Source organism: Desmodus rotundus, chromosome 4, assembly GCF_022682495.2.
Source record: "Desmodus rotundus isolate HL8 chromosome 4, HLdesRot8A.1, whole genome shotgun sequence".
NCBI classification, from domain to species: Eukaryota; Metazoa; Chordata; class Mammalia; order Chiroptera; family Phyllostomidae; genus Desmodus; species Desmodus rotundus.
The window spans coordinates 125,255,765-125,272,632 of record NC_071390.1 but is presented as its reverse complement, the minus strand read 5'-3'; the positions used below and the strand labels follow the sequence as shown (position 1 = coordinate 125,272,632).

Below are 16,868 nucleotides of genomic sequence, written 5' to 3'. Positions count from 1 at the left end.
TCACTATTGACACTTCCAAACGTATGTAATATCTCTAAATGGATACCTGATTTAAGTCTCCTCAAGGGAAAATAATTACTACTAATAATGAGGAATATCATATGGATTCCTTGGAAATAACTTGCTCTCCCTTATAGAAGATTTCGCTGATGACTTCTTTAAAAAATTCCTTCATTTTATCTCATTTATTTTTACTTGGCTCACTTTAAGTAGAAAACCTCACTTAGAAATAAATGATCCTCCCTAACTTTAATATGTAAACTTTAACATTCATACTATAGTAATGTAATGGTTGTAATTTTAGACAAGTACTTTAATATAGTGAAAATAGCATTTTTCTGCAATAATTAGTGTACATCTAAAATCAAAGTTGTCAAATGTCACTGGGGTAAATGCTGCACATAAGAACATGATCCAAAAAAATGTATGTTTAAAAATTTGAGTGAAATTGCTTTAAATACATCAGGGAGGATGTCATTTTTTAAATTAATCATTTTTTCAGTGTGAATAATTATTATTCTATCATATAAGTTTGATTAAATTTTAAGGCAAGGCAAACCTATGAATGTTTCCATCTTTACTATGTGCCAACATACTTGCACACATTTATAACTCTGGAAATAAGCATCTCATTGTCCTGTGACAGGTTGTGGTTTAGGGAGGGAGTCCCCGTCCATGGAAAAAATTGCTGCTGGTTATGTGGCCAAGAAAGCTGACTGGCCATGGCAAGCCAGCCTGCAAATGGATGGCATGCACTTCTGTGGGGCGTCTTTGATCAGTGAGGAGTGGCTCCTGACGGCTGCTCATTGCTTTGACACGTAAGTCCTCAGTCTGTACCAACAGATTTCATTTCTTGTTCTCACCTTCACTTTCTATAATATTTATCCATTTTTTCATTAGTCATCTTAGCCTCCTCAATGGTACCAATGATTTTCCTGCAGGCTCAGGAGAAGTAACAATTACTGAAGAGTAGAAAAATTAAACAGAATATCTTCAGTTCTAACTGAGTATATATCCAGCATTCTTAACTTTAACTAGGAATAAGCCAACATTGTCAAAATATAAACACACTCATCAGTTTTCCTGAGCTATATTGTTGATTTTTTAAAAATTCTGCTAATAGTGTCCCAGTTTAAAGATTTACATCTGATTATCCCACATGGATATCTTCGGTCTCTCCTTTCATTATTTATATGCTCATTGACGATTTAACATATGGGCCACTTGGAGACAATGAGTACTGTAAGTATTCTTACAGTACTCTAGGGAAATTCATATAAAATGGGAAAATATTCTAGATAAAATGTTAACCTAAAAGAAATGATGAGAAAAGAATTGAATTTATCAATTTTGGTTCAAATTTTACCATCTCTCTCACCTTTTCCCCTACTTGCTCTCTCCCTCCTTTTCTCTCTATAACTATAACTATATATATATATATATATATATGTTCAAAAATGTATATATTTAACTGTGCATGGATATGAGTGTATATGTGTATATATCTCTAATTTTTATTTATTTATATTTTCTTCACAAATAGCAATAACATACACACATTGTTTCCTTTAAAAAACAAATGAATTTCCCCTGTGGGAGAGTAATTAAAGCTACATTAGAGTGGGGGTGGGGGTTGTCATCAGCTAAATGAACACAAAGCAGAGCTAGGGGAGAAGCCTCAGATGAGAAGGTGGGAGGATCCCAATCAACTATCACCTTAAACAATTTGCCCTTCTCCCGCCCTATGTCCCATGCTCACCCAGAGTCCTGGGTCACTTTAGATCAGAAATGAACCAACCATAATCCTTTTCATCTGTGATCAGTTACAAAAACCCCAAACTCTGGATGGCTAGTTTTGGAACAACTCTAAGCCCTCCACTAATGAGAAGAAAGGTGCAGTCAATTATCATTCACGAAAACTATGCTGCCCATAAGCATGACGATGACATCGCTGTGGTGAAGCTCTCCAGCCCTGTCCTATTTTCTGAAGACGTGCATACAGTCTGTCTCCCAGATGCTACTTTTGAAGTCTTGCCTAAGAGTAAAGTGTTTGTCACTGGATGGGGAGCATTTAAAGCAAATGGTGAGTATCTCAGTAAAAACACCCAAGCAAAAGGATAAAGACCTCCATCCAAATAGAGATGTAAAGTAAGTTACCAAGTCAAAATATAGAAAATAAAAGATGGAACCAATAGGTCCCATGAAACATGTGGTGAAAACAACAAACAAAAGCCCAGATATGGTGAATCATGAAAACTTTGGCTATTACTATTTCACAGTATCTATGTCTATTATCTTCTTTATGGGCATCTCAACAAAGCAGTTATAACTTTCTTTTCAAACAAATTTTTTCATATGATTTTTCTTTTGTTGCTGTCTTTCATATGTGGAGATTCTATATATGCATTTTGCATGAGTTTTCAAGTATGTTATTTGTGACCAGTAGTAACAATAAACTTCTATAATATATCACATAAATAAACAGAAATGGTCTTAAGCAAGCAATTTGAATGGCATTTCTAATGCTAAATATTACATGAGGTCATCTGACCCATGCATCTATGAAACAGTTTTTGGGTTTGAGAGTTTATAAAGTTAACAAGTAGATATTGTACTACACTTAATAATAAATGCACAATGAACTGCAGGTAGACACTTAGATACTAATATGAGTCTCTCTTGGTTGCACTTTTTACATATGGTTTAATCCGCCCTTGAATTTCTAATTCTCGTTCCAGGCTCTGGAACGGGAATTAGAAATTATGAAGTTGTAGTTGTAGAATTATGAAGTTGTAGTCTTATTTATTTTTTTGCTCAAAGTATAGCTTTTATCTACTGAGTATTCATCAGTTGAATTTTATAGGAGTCTGCTTTCCCTCAATATGCACTTCAAAATTTTGACATGGAGTCCAGGTTGATACACTGTCATTATAACCTGAGAGTTCTTTCCCTCATCTCTGGGAGATCTGCTTTGTTCTATAGACAATGGAGGTAAATGTGAAGGGGAAGTAAATCCTTTGGGATTAGATAAGCCACTTACTGTTTAGAGTAGAAACATATAGCATCTACCAATAGGGCAGAACCATTATACTTCCTCTAAAATCTAATTAAATGTAAGACCACCTCTTTCAGGAGTAGTAGTTTAGGAGTGCCTTGTGACTTCATCATGAATTATTCAATGCCCAAGAACGTACAGATCACTGTGCATTGATTTCTCTGTTCCAACAAGTTGCATACTTTTCAGGAATAATGTTATGCAATTGTTAGGCCTCAGACTAAGGCTTAGTATTAGATATTTGCTTATGTTTTTTTCCTGCATTTTTAAATTGAAAAAAAGACTACCCAGATTTTCTTTTTCCACCTTCCAATATTTATCCCATTGTATCTCATGGAAAATCTCATGACCAGCTTGCATAAGAAAAACTTTCTATTCTGGATAGTTTCTTTCTTGAATACTTTATTAACGTAAAATAGCTTGTTATATTGTTAAGTACTTAAGTTTACTTTTCAAAGGTTGAGTTTAAAGAAGTAAAAGCACTTACAATTTAAAACTAAGCACCCTAGAACAATGAGCTCAAATAAAAATAGGCACATGGAAATTAAAAGTAGTTGGGACACAGTTGAGTAAAGCCTGTGAATACCTATAAATTTCAAATGCCAATTAGAGACAGAAAAAGAGATAGTACTGAATATTGCTGACACACATACACAAATAAATAGCTTGTATTATTTAAAAAGCTGTATAGTACCAGGAAGAAGAAGCATAATTGGTAGGCATAAAATAGATGGGGAGAGATAAAAAATGGTATAGGAAACAGAGAACTCAAAGAACTTATATGTACAACCCATGGACATTAACTAAAGGGGGGAATGCTGGCGGGTTGGGGGTACAGGGTGGAGTGGGGATAAAGTGGAAAATTGGGGAAACTGTAATAGCATAATCAATAAAAAATACTTTAAAAAAAAGCTGTGTAGAGAACAGATGGTAAGCAAATTCACTGGGAGCATTTCAAGCCAACTCAGAGACTAAGTGAAGAGAAAATGGACATTTAATGACCCTCCCATGCTTAAAAATGATGACAAAAAAATTCACTAGACCCCAGAGAATCTTTAATGACTACAGAGGAGTAAGACTTAGTTTATCAGTAAGATGATCAATCCTAGGTAAGTGAATATACTAGTTTCAAAAATAGAGAATTAGATTTATTTATGATGAATGACACAATTCCTAGGAATCTAATTTTTCTTTTTTAAAAGCTCTTGCTCTCACCATCCTTCATTAACATTAAAGTGCAACTTTTAGTCCATTAGAGTTTCAAGTACATAACCCTATTTCTCCAACAGGTTCCACTGATTGAAATCTAAATATGGGGCAAGGCATAATTATAACTGATTGTATTCATTATTTTTTAGCTCTCATAATAAATGTGTGAGATAGGTATCATTTTCTCCTTTTTTTTTTTTCACAGTGAGTAAAATGGCATTTTGTAAGATTAAGTAACTTACCCAAGGCCAAATAGCATGTAAATTGTTCAAAGTATACAAACTCATATCTTCTCTCTTCAAAACCAGAGTCCTTAGCATGGAATTACCCTGACCTTCTCCTCAAATTAATAGCCCTGTTCTCTTTCATCCTCACAATTGTCTTTGAACCTGTTATAAACAGAGTATCATCTTTTTTAATTTTTAAAATATATTTATTGATTATGCTATTACAGTTGTCCCATTTCTCCCCCTTCACTCAACTCCATCCTACCCACCCCCTCCCTCCCACTTTCCCCCCCTATAGTTCGTGTCCATGGATTAAACAGAGTATCATCTTTATATGAAGAACTAATACAGTCTTTAAAATAGAAGCTATTAAAAGGAAATGAGGAGAATATACTGGCTAAAACTATACACAATTAAATAATACTTTTCATATAATAAATCATAAATATGTGGGTCATTAATGAAATGAAATATGGCTCTTATGTTGGTATTTGTTATTTACCTTATTATTAGTATTATTATTAGATCGCAATTTGAGCTATTATCAAAATAAAAATGGTCTCTTTAATGAAGCAATAGTATTCCATCTGTTCAGTATTGAAGTTACTTCCTGATAGTAAAGACTTGTTCTATATTGCTTTTCCTAAAAGATTCTCAATTTGCAATGAAGGCAGATTGCCAGGTAAATTAGGTGAACTGTCAGAGATGACCTCAGGTGGTGATAAATGCCCTGGGTTTAAATCTAATGTTATCCCCATTTAGCTATGTGATCATAGCAAGGTGCATAACTACCTGAGCTTTGCTTTATTCATTGAAAAAGGGAATATTCATGTTTATCTTTAGTAGTTGTTACAGGATTAAATAAGATAGTGCAAGTAAATGTGCCAAGAATGATACCTAACATGGAGAAAGTAAGAAGGCATCCAAGAAATACAACTTGATTCTGAGCTCTGTCATCAAACCTGGAGTCCCACAACTTCCAGACTATGTTTTATCATTGGTCTGTTCTTTGCAAGACACAATTAACCATCATAAACAAGAACTTGGAAATTCTTCACCTATTTATTTTTTTCCTTCTTTAGGTCCCTTTCCCAATACTCTGAGGCAAGTCGAAATAGAGATCATAAGTAATGATATATGTAATCAAATTAATGTATATGGTGGTGCTGTGTCATCAGGAATGATATGTGCTGGATTCTTGTCAGGAAAACTCGATGCTTGTGAGGTAAGAATAGACTCAAATCCACAAAAGTGAATCTGTTGAATAGAGATGAATTCACTGACCATAGGTCAATGTCACTTAATGGGACTTCACACAATTAAGTCTTGGAGGAGAGAGCAGAGTATAAAAAGAATAGGTATGGAAGAACCATAAGAAATACTCCTATTATTGCCTAGATCCATATGTAAAAAATGATCACTAGCTGCTCATTAGGGCTTTGATTAGAGAAAAGGTGTGGCAGCAGATAAGAGAAACTAAATCACATAATCATTGCTTCAAGCCACAGTTATAATAGATAGTTAGATATCTAATCCCTACTAGTTGTAAGTCACTGTGGGAAGGGATCCACAGATATCTCCATGGCCAACAGAATGTCATCCCATGAGTGCTTGAGCCATTGATCTTAAAGAGTCTATATCAAGACAGAACTACATGATTTAGAAAAAAGTTGCCTAAACATTTAGAAAAAATTGTCTAAGCACTTACAGAGAATATCGTATTTAAAGTCTGGCTATTTAAAGAGAAAAATAAATATCAGAATTAATAAAGAGTTTGCCTATAGCATTTGAAACTAGGTCTAAAATTTTCACAATTCTTCAAAGATTAAGAATGGCTTTGAGAGTTTCACACAAATGAGCAATTTTCTTACATGCAAAGGTGCCACCATTGACCTACCCTTGGCTGTCTGTCATGTGATGGTAATAAACATTCACTCACTTATTCATGCAAATTTTTGTGAATTACAGGGGCTATGGCAATTACTGAGGGAGGAAGCATAAACATTCAGAATAGCACAAGTCCACAAAGAATTTACAGTCTAATAACATAGCACATAAGTAACTAAAAGCAATGAACAAGAGACCAGGATTTGGCTACATATTCTGGAATACAAAGTCTCCTCCTACTGGCTTTACTTCTTAAGAAGTGAAAACAGCATGAGTGGTCCAAGATAAAACTGGATAACATGACTTTCTAGGAGGATCACAAACACATCTATGATTAGAATAGTCTCAAATCCACAACAATGAATCTGTTGAATAGAGATTTTTATTTGAGTCTGTAAGAGAGCAGATGCCCTCCCTGCATTAGTCCATGCTCTCTTGCTTCCTGCACCACTAGCATACCGAGAACCTAAATTAGGCTGTGGGCCTACAGGAAGGGAGTTGAGGAGGATAGGTTTTGGCAGGCCAGGGTTTTCACACTCCGTCCATGGTGCACTGAAATGTACTGAGAAGCATGTAAGGGAAGAGAACTAAAGGCACAAGACTGAGAACCCATATCTACTTCAAATGAAATTATTTCTCTTATATAAAAGAAAAAGTCTGTAAGGTGCTTCCACATAACACTTCTTTTAGAATGCATAGGTTCATTGCTAAAAGATGAAATTACAAATCAGTTCTCCAAACCTATGGTTGGAGATACTAGGGAAGTTCTCAAGATTCACAACCTTCAAACCAGCTCATTAGGGCTAAGGATTCCACCTTAGTTTGGGAGCAAAATGATGTGTGCAATAATTGGTGCATACTGGCTCGGAGTGCCCTTTGCGTACCTTCGCGTACCTTCATCCTCTCAAACCCACTGCCACACAGCGATGCAGTGTCCGGGACACCTTCCTATCAACTGGTGTGAGTGGAACAAGGAGAGATTTCAACCCAGAGCAAGAGATTATTGCTATGAAACAGACTTGGGAGAGGCTTCACTTAGTTGAAGCTTGAGGTTATCACTTATGTAAGAACTGAATGCCTAAACTTAGCTAAAGTTTGCATTCTCTCTTTAGATAGAGCAAAACTAAAAGTCTATACAAGGATAAAACTGAAATATTAGTAGAGATGAGCAAGAAGCCAATTAAAATAAAACAACAATTGGATTGTGCAATATGTTAATGACATTTTGGTTGCCAGAGGGGAAGGTGGGTAGTGAGGTGATGAGCAAAAAACATGAAGGAGAATAAGAGGCACAAACTTTCAGTTATAAAATAAATCACAGTGATGTAACATACAGCATAGGGTGACGCAGATCCCGGCCCGCAGGATCCGGTGTTGTGGCTGCAATATACAAATACACAGGGACTACAGAAATCCTGTGGAGAAAAAGGGATGGCATGGCCACTCTCTAAGTGGGAGAGGGTGAGAGGGCTAGAGAGAGCCCAAGAGAGAGAGCTGATCCCCAACTGGACAGGCTTTTATTGCTTTTCTGGGCACATTACATGGAGGATGGTGCTCATTTACTATGCACAGGTTCACCACAGGTGATTGATTACCTTTTAAGGACAACAAAGGACAGAATACTGCTAATTACTTCAAAGAGAAGGATGTTACAGCTCAAGGGGGAAACTGGTCACACTCCATACTCAGGTGGTTTAGCACAGACTTTAGGAAGTTAAAGATACTCAATAAACATTTGCTGCCTCAATTCAGGGTGAGGGAGTTTTAGCAAGAGCAAGTATCACAGCAGCGTAGGTACAATGCAGGCCTGATTTCCCACGGGAGAACCTGTCCATGGGCGTGGGTCCTGCCCACCAAACTCGCTCCCCACTGGCTTTTCCAAGTGAGGCTGAGCCACATTTCCTATGCATGGAACAGTTCCCCACAATAGAGGATACAATCAACTAATATCATAATAATATCTAAATATATACCTGTTGAATAACTATGCTGTACACCTAAATTTGAATTAAAAAAAAAAAATAACATCCCTTCAAGGCACTAAGAAACTTAGACCAAATGTATTACTATGCTGCCATGTCCTGGTCCATTTCAAGCTATAATTTATATGAGATGCATTCCAATGTAGGGTAATACAAAGCCATTAATAGAGATAAGCAGAGATAATAAGTGCAATTATCATACTAATACTAATAGTAAGTAAAAATAGAATTAATTTTACATACTTCAATATATTAATTTTTTAGACATTCACATGTTGATTAACTGTGATTTTTACACTCCTTTATCTATTTTGTTGACAATATTTTTTCTTTTTCTTTAGGGCGATTCTGGGGGACCTCTGGTTATTGCACGTGATACAAACATCTGGTATCTTATTGGAATAGTAAGCTGGGGAATAGACTGTGGAAAAGAAAACAAGCCTGGAATTTATACAAAAGTGACTCGTTATCGGGACTGGATTAAATCTAAAACTAACATCTAATGCAACAATCACCTACCTCCAAAATGTAAATGCCATGTGTGGCCTAGCAAATTGTGTCTAGCATGTGTTGCCCTGTATTTTGTCATCAAGTTCAAGATGCAACTAAGCACAATCTGACAACTTTCCCCTTTAATAAGAGGAAAAAGTAGGCTTTCTTTCACATAATCTGAAGTGTTGTGGCTGTGAATGTAAAAGATACTGTCAACTCCTCAAAAATCCAAGGTTGCTGCCAAGTGTCTCTGATGACCACGTTGCTCACCTGTGTCCCTACGACACACTTCTCATTTTAGACTAGTCCAGCAGTTAAACATTAAGTACCAAATGGCTAAGCATTCTCTGTGTTTTTCCCCTGACAGAGCACACTGCCCTCCTCTGACTCCACAGTTTTTACCTTCCTCATCATACGATTCTCATTAAGAATCTGTAGGTCCATGCACTAGACAGATCAAGGTAACTAGTTTTGGCCAATGCTATCACAAGTGACAGAGGGGCACCAGACATGAAACTAGGACTTAAGAGGTGGCACTACTGTGAGTCCTTTCCCCTTTGCCCTCAGATGCAGATTTAACCTGTCTTTGAAACTTGGAAAGAGCTGCAATTTCTATCTACACTCAACATAGCAGATTTTAATCTCTTTCAACAACTACACTGATTTTTACTTTGGAACTATAACTAAATCCTTGGACCACACAGCAGGAAAACTGAAAATGTTGCCGAGCACTGGGTTTTGTTTTAAACTTGTAAACATGCCATTTTGGGTTCAGAAAAAAGAGTTTCTTGGCCTTTTCACTGGGGAGGAGTGAGAAGAAGAGGCAACAACTGGATGAAAAGGAGCGACTTTCAAAAAATGGAAGAAATTCCAGTATTGGTATAAATTTACTTTTCAATTCTGTTTAATTATCTCCTAATGCAGTTTATTTTTTAAACAGTTTTCTTTTTAATAAACTTCAGAACAATTAAGGAACCCACAGAATGAGAAGTCAATATAAAGATATTCATAAATAACATACCAGAAGCCTATATAAAATTAGACATTCATGGACAATTCAATACAAGATTTTGGGAAAGACCTTATTGTATAATATTTCAAATTTCTGATAAAAAGCTAGCCATTCTTTGATGAGTGGTATTTGTGGATAATGTTCAAATAATCAAGAAAGTATCTTTAAAATGGTTTACTTATTGTGATAAAAGTCATTTTTAATGTATTTAAATATATGTTTGTGGTACTGTACATGAGAACATGACATTACTAATGTTCAACAAAACTCAAAAGTTTTTTCTGTGCATCTAAATCTTTATTTTCTTCCCCTCCTCCTTTTACAATTAATTTAGTTAATGAAATAACTGCCAATGTTAAGATTTTTTTTTTAGTTTTTTATCAAGGGAGAGTCTCTCTTTCTGCACATAGTATTGTTATATACATTAAAATATATTTATGATAATAACGTCAAACTTGTTCTCTTTGAATCATCATTATACAGTAAAGCTTCTCATCCTTGGTCCAGCTGACATTTTGTCAGAGATTAATCTTTGCGGGGCACAGCACAGGGAGGGTGGCAGCGACCCTCTGCTTTGTAGAAGGGTTAGTAGCGTTCTTTTTCCCTAGACATTCAGAAGCCAGCAGTACCCCCAGTGAGCAGTAACAAACAAAAATGAATCCAGACATTGCAAAATGGCCCCGGAGGGGCAAAGTCACCCTCAGTTGAAAACTACTGCCATGGGGTCAATACTCAAAGGAACAATTCACTGTTAAAATCTTGCACCTGTAATTTCCTTACATGAGTTTGGAAATATCTTCTCCCCCTTTTTGTAATGCTGATGAACTGAACATGCTAAGAGACCATCATGATCTCTTATATAAACCATTCTAGCCACATTAAGATTATTTGGAACCTAAACCTGGCTAGAGGAAGGAGGCTTTTTGAAGAAGGCTGAGCTGCAGTGGGCAATAGTTCATCTCTGTCTGTCTGTCTATCTATGTCTTTATACATACATAGATAAATAGATAGATGATAGATAGATAGATAGATAGATAGATAGATAGATATAGAGAAATATACAGACCTATAGAGAGAGGGATGTGTGTGTGTGTGTGAATGAGTATATATGGTGAAGTTTTGCGGGATTTAGGTGTTTGAGAAGTCTCCCTCTAGATCTCTCTCTCTCTCTCTCTCTATATATATATATACTTTAGTGCATAGCCACACTATGCACTAAAAGCTGAACTGTTCAATATGGTGGCCATTAATCAGATGGGGCTATTTAGATTTAAATTAATTTAAATTAAATACTAACAAAAATTCATTTTCTTCCTTGGAAAAGCTGAACAAAATGAGAGAACTCCAACCATTGTTCTCATCAGATCTGAGGTAAAAAAACAAATCATTTTCTCAGTCATACTAATCACATTTTAAACACAAAATAGCCACTTCTGGCACATTGGGCAGCACAGATTTACATCATTTCCATCATTGCAGAAAGTTTCACTGGACATGACTGACCTAGAACATTCGATGTAACTACTTACATCAGTGATTTTCAACCTTTTTCATTTCATGGCAAACACAAACTAATTACTAAAATTCGGTAGCATATCAAAAATACATTACATGTTTTTGCCAATCTGACAAAAAATAGGTATAATTTTGATTCATTCATATCAGATGACTATTGGGTTGCTGTTGTTATTTTTTGATTTGACAATTTAAGGGAAAAGAGTCAGTGCCCCTGATTGAATAGTCAAGTATTGCATGTTTTAAAAATTTTGCAGCACACTTGTTCAAAATTATTGAATCATATAATCACTTATTTATCTAATATTTCTTGAGCCTCTATGTGTCAGACATTGGGTATTCTAGACACTGGGTATAATTGTGTTGTAAAGCCAAGTTCTCTTTTCAAGGCCACATAAAAAGGTAAAAGTGTTTTTGATAGCCACTATTGAAAGTAGCAAATCTTTGGTCCACTAGTGGAGAGGTGAAACTCTGTATGAACTACAGCAGGCCCACCAGACACCCACAGGAAGATGGAAGCAGTCAGAAATCAGCTATCTACCTTCCAAGGATCCCAATTTCACAATTAATGGTATATCAAAGAATCAAAGAGTTGTTCTGTTGCTTTTTGAATAAACAGGGAATTTCTTATAACCCAAAAAGATATATATATATATATATTTTGGATTTAAAAAAACTTTATTGTTATTCAATTACAGTTGTATGCCTTTTCTCCCCATCCCTCCGCCCCACCCCAGCTGAACCCCCCTCCCTGCCCCACCTCCACCCTCCCCCTTGATTTGGTCCATGTTTCCTTTATAGTAGTTCCTGTAATCCCCTCTCCTCACTGTCCCCTCCCCACTCCCCCCTGGCTATTGTTACATTGTTCTTAACTTCAATGTCTCTGGTTATATTTTGTTTGCTTTTTTCTTCTGTTGATTATGTTCCAGTTAAAGGTGAGATCATATGGTATTTGTCCTTCACCGTCTGGCTTATTTCACTTAGCATAATGCTCTCCAGTTCCATCCATGCTGTGGCAAAGGGTATAAGCTCCTTCTTTCTCTCTGCTTCATAGAATTCCATTGTGTAAATATACCATAGTTTTTGGATCCACTCGTTTGCCGATGGGCACTTAGGTTGCTTCCAGTACTTGGCTATTGTAAATTGTGCTGCTATGAACATTGGGGTGCATAAGTTCTTTTGGATTGGTGTTTCAGGGTTCTTAGGGTATAATCCCAGCAGTAGAATTACTGGGTCAAAGGGTAGTTCCATTTTTAGTTTTCTGAGGAAATTCCATATTGTTTTCCACAGTGTCCTCACAAGTCTGCATTCCCACCAACAGTGCACTAGGGTTCCCTTTTCTCCGCATCCTCTCCAACATTTGTTTGTGGATTTGTTTATGTTGGCCACTCTGACTGGCGTGAGATGGTACCTCATTGTGGTTTTAATTTGCATCTCTCTGATGGCTAGTGATGCTGAGCATCTTTTCATATGTCTCTGGGCCCTCTGTATGTCTTCCTTCCAAAAAGATATATTAATGACAACTAAAGCAAAGAATATCAAGTAATGGAGAAATAATCAGAGTGCCTTCATCACAAAGTTGAAAATACTAAATGATGTTTTAAGAAAGAAGCAAACTCAAATAAAACAAGGATTGGATTGTGACATCTGTTAATGTCGTTTTGGTTGCCAGAAGGGAAAGAGTAACAAGCAAAAAACATGAAGGGAAATAAGAGGCACAAACTTTCAGTTAAAAAGTAAGTCACAACAATAAAAAAAAGTTAAAAAATAAAAAATAAGTCACAGTAATTTAACATACAGCATAGGGAATACAGTCACTAATATCCTGAAAGTATATAAATATATAAATGTTGAATAACTATATTGTACACCTGAAATGAACTTAATATGCATGTCAACTAAACCTGAATTAAAAAAAAAATAAATAAATCCATGCAAAGAACTAAGAAACTTAGACCAAATGTGTTACTATGCTGCCATCTCCTGGTCCTTGTTATTTTTAAATTATATTTTATCATCATCTCATTTCAAGCTATAATTTATATGAGCTGTGTTTCAATGTAGACTAATACAAAGGAAAATCTAGTAATCTCTCCCCAATTTTCTCCTAAGTTCACCAAAGTTTAAAGTTTTATATACCCTTTCATGTTGTTCTTTCTGTTTATAAAAATATAAACAATCCATATGCTTATAAAGAGTTTACCCACTTTTTAAAAAATGGCATCATTTTATATACATACACGCATATATATGCATATATATATGCATAGGATACTTATTTCCTTCAAATAAACCCAATCAGATAATCTATAGAAGAAAGAAACATGAATTCCAGGCCAGGAAATTATAATAAAAGTGAGAGACTAGGAGACTGCGCTCTCCTGAACTGGAATATGAAGGGAGGGTGGGTGGCTGATGCCTGGAGTGGAATAAGAACACTTAAAAGAAACACTAAGTTTTATTCTCTTGCTCCCCGCCGCCATAGCCTTTCCTGATATTGCCTTGAGACAATGTTCTCTTGCTTTTCATATTAGAAACTAGTCACAGCAACCCAGACCAGAAATTTTGGAAGTATCAAGGCAGACGCCTACTAAGGAGAGGACTTTCTAGAAAAGGTGACAACTGATCAGCTACTTTCATGTATTCTCTTCCTACCCTTGCTCCTCCAGGTCTCCAGGGCTGGTGCTGTTTCCTCCTAGTGCAACTTCACTCTAAGAACCTAGCTCTGTAGCTGTTCCTTCTATGCTCAGCCTTCGCCCACAGGGAAGAACCAACATTGAACTTCCTAGTTATGCTCAAGCCCCAATCACCAGCTCATCTAGTGGCTTTGATAGATGGGGGGTCCTCTGGGCCACCCTGTAGAACATGCCCCTGATGGGTCTTCCAGCTTCACACAACTTATCAATTCCATGTGCCTCAGCCCCTGTATTTCCTTCTCTACTCTGTACCAGGACAAATAGGGCATTTCTGCTTCACTCAGCCTTGACTATTGCTTTCTTCAGGCTAAGAGCCACCCTAGCAGCAAGTTTGCCTCATCTACTTGGGTCCTTGCCAGTGTGTTAAATACCATGTATTGAGAGAGTCAGTGAATTCTTATTTATTCAAATATCTTCCATTCAACCCTCCTTAATCAAGCATCCTCCCAATCCAATGCCAGAAACAGGAATATTCCTCTGTTGACACATACTCACTAATTTGTATAGCATTGTCAGTGCTTAGTCTTCTTGCTCCCTTATTAGGTACTGTGCATTCCTAGCTGAGTTATTAGCCTGGTTGTCAATTGAGGAGGTGGGGATATCTCTTGTGGAGGCACCTGTTGTCTTCCAGGGGAAAGGGCTTTGCAGCATCTTTCAGCATGGGAGAAGGGGCTGACTCTTACTAAAGAATAAGGGACTACTTCTGCAAGTTCTGAGGGTTCTGCAGAACCAATATCCCTATGATATCCATCCACTTGTCTCCTTCTTACACCTCAAGGTCTTAAGTTTTCCCAACCAAGGCTCTGACCTAAGCATAGCAGATCTGCTTTGGCTAAGCAGTCTAACTATTAGATTTCCAGCCTGATGCTTGGCTGTGTCTACTCTTCCTCTGTAGGAGATTAGGGCTTTTTTTTTTAACCTTTAACTGATTGTAAATAAGCCTCAGTTTCTCCTTATTCCTATTCAGGGCAACAGTGCATGTCGGCAGGAACCAGCCAACTCTACTATATTTGTAGGCACTTTGCCTTCTCATTTTTCAATGACTCAGACCATTGTACTTGCAGTGCTGTCCCTTCTACCAGAAAGTTTTTCCAGGTCACTGCTGGTGAAATCTTTAGTAATTCAGCTACTACTTTAGGACAGGGATTATCTGTGCCCCTCATGCCTCCTAAGCTAGTGTCATCTTTTCACAACAGACAGTAAAGTGAGTTAGTCAGACCTCAATTTTCTCAGACCACTCAATCAGACCACAGGGTGGGATTTGAGGTGAAAGAGATATACTGGAAGAAATTTCTGTGATGAAAATGGAACACATGCTAGAAAAGTCAAAAGACGCTTCAGAACGTAGTTCATGTCTGACCCCTGTACAGTAAGGAGGAGAGGAAGAAGAATCAGATAGGAAAACTCTCACATGGCAGTGCAGTTTCAAGAAAATTTGGTCAGGCCTCTGGGGAGTTCTCAAGTCAAAGTCACCCACCAGAGGAGTCCCACCTCTCCCAGGAATGATGGCCTTAACAACCCTTCGTGCTTGGCCATGGGCTGGGAGAAGACAGTAGGAAGCACAGCTACAGTGTGAGTGCAATGGTGAGCTCAGAGCCCCGCAGCTGGGCTGTCTGTCAATGACATTCTCCAGAGCTGGAGATCTGAGAGGTGCATTTCCATCATCATCACCACTGTGGATCCCTGACGAACACTACACACAAAGGTAGACTCCAGAAATAAACTAGAAACACAAGTAGGAAGGAAAAAAAGATTAATATTTATATATATTATATAAATCATATATACATATGATTGTCTTTGTGACTCAGGATAAGGAACAGATTGTTAAGGCCTAGCATAGAGAGTATCAGGTATAAGGCAAAAAAAAAAAAAAACCCAAAAAACAAACATGCATCTGACTAATCACTGTTCCTGTTAGGTACATAATATTCACAGAATGGGAAGATATATTTAATGTCCTATGACCCCCAAATTCTATAATTTTCTATATCATGCACAAGTTACTTTCAAATTATATTACAGATTATATTAGATGGAAAAGTTTTAATTTTCCCAAGAAATGTCAAGTGCAAACCAAAAACCATGAACATGGGTATTTTCATTTGACATGAGTTTAACTCTGAGAATAGCAGAAGGAAACACATTCTTAAGTAATGCTGCCAGTCTTCACAGTCTTCAGAATCAGTGACCCACCTCTATTTAACTGTTAAAGGACGGAGAGTATTTCTCAGTTTGAATAAATCTCTCAAGGTTGTTAGAGTAAACAGTAAAGAATTAATCTCACATTCTATGCAAGATAACCAACATAGATTTAATATTTCAGGGTTGGAGGCAGTAAAAAGATTTAGTACCTTAATCATTTAACTTAAGTAGATTCTTGTATTTTAAAAGTTATACTTGTAACTAACTGCATGGTTGACTTTGATTAAAATAAGCAAGCGCATTAACACATCTCCTTTCTCCTCCCTCCTCCCTCCTCCTCCTCCCCCTTTTTTCTTCTTCTCCTCCATCTCCTTCTCCTCCTCCTCCTCCTCCTCCTTCTTCTCCTTCTCCTTCTCCTTCTTCTATTTAATTAAAAGTGTGGACAGTATGATAGCGATGCCTAGGATATTCCTAGATCGGTATCCAAGCTGCACCTTTTCTTTTGCTGGGAGCAGAATAAACACATTCCTGAACCTCCAGGACAATAGCTTTCACAAAAAACAATTCTCAGGAGATACAGAGACTAGTAAGTGGGATTCCAGGTATGCTCTGCTCACTTCAACCAGAACTACTTCAATGTGATTTCTT

At 36.8% G+C, this 16,868-nt stretch overlaps 1 protein-coding gene and 1 pseudogene across 1 annotated transcript in view; both read left to right on the top strand.

Annotated features, from left to right (window-relative positions):
* Positions 1-10,311, top strand: part of LOC112320696 (transmembrane protease serine 11G) — a 35,039-nt gene extending 24,728 nt beyond the window's left edge. Inside the window, exons 7-10 of the mRNA XM_045185666.2 lie at positions 647-818; positions 1,824-2,083; positions 5,574-5,716; positions 8,702-10,311. Coding sequence (XP_045041601.2) covers positions 647-818; positions 1,824-2,083; positions 5,574-5,716; positions 8,702-8,863 — 737 coding nt within the window. The 3' untranslated portion in view covers positions 8,864-10,311. The remainder of the gene's footprint in view (positions 1-646; positions 819-1,823; positions 2,084-5,573; positions 5,717-8,701) is intronic.
* Positions 10,312-11,153: 842 nt separating this feature from the next.
* LOC112296474 (small nucleolar RNA SNORD116) lies at positions 11,154-11,239 on the top strand (annotated as a pseudogene).
* Positions 11,240-16,868: the final 5,629 nt, after the last annotated feature.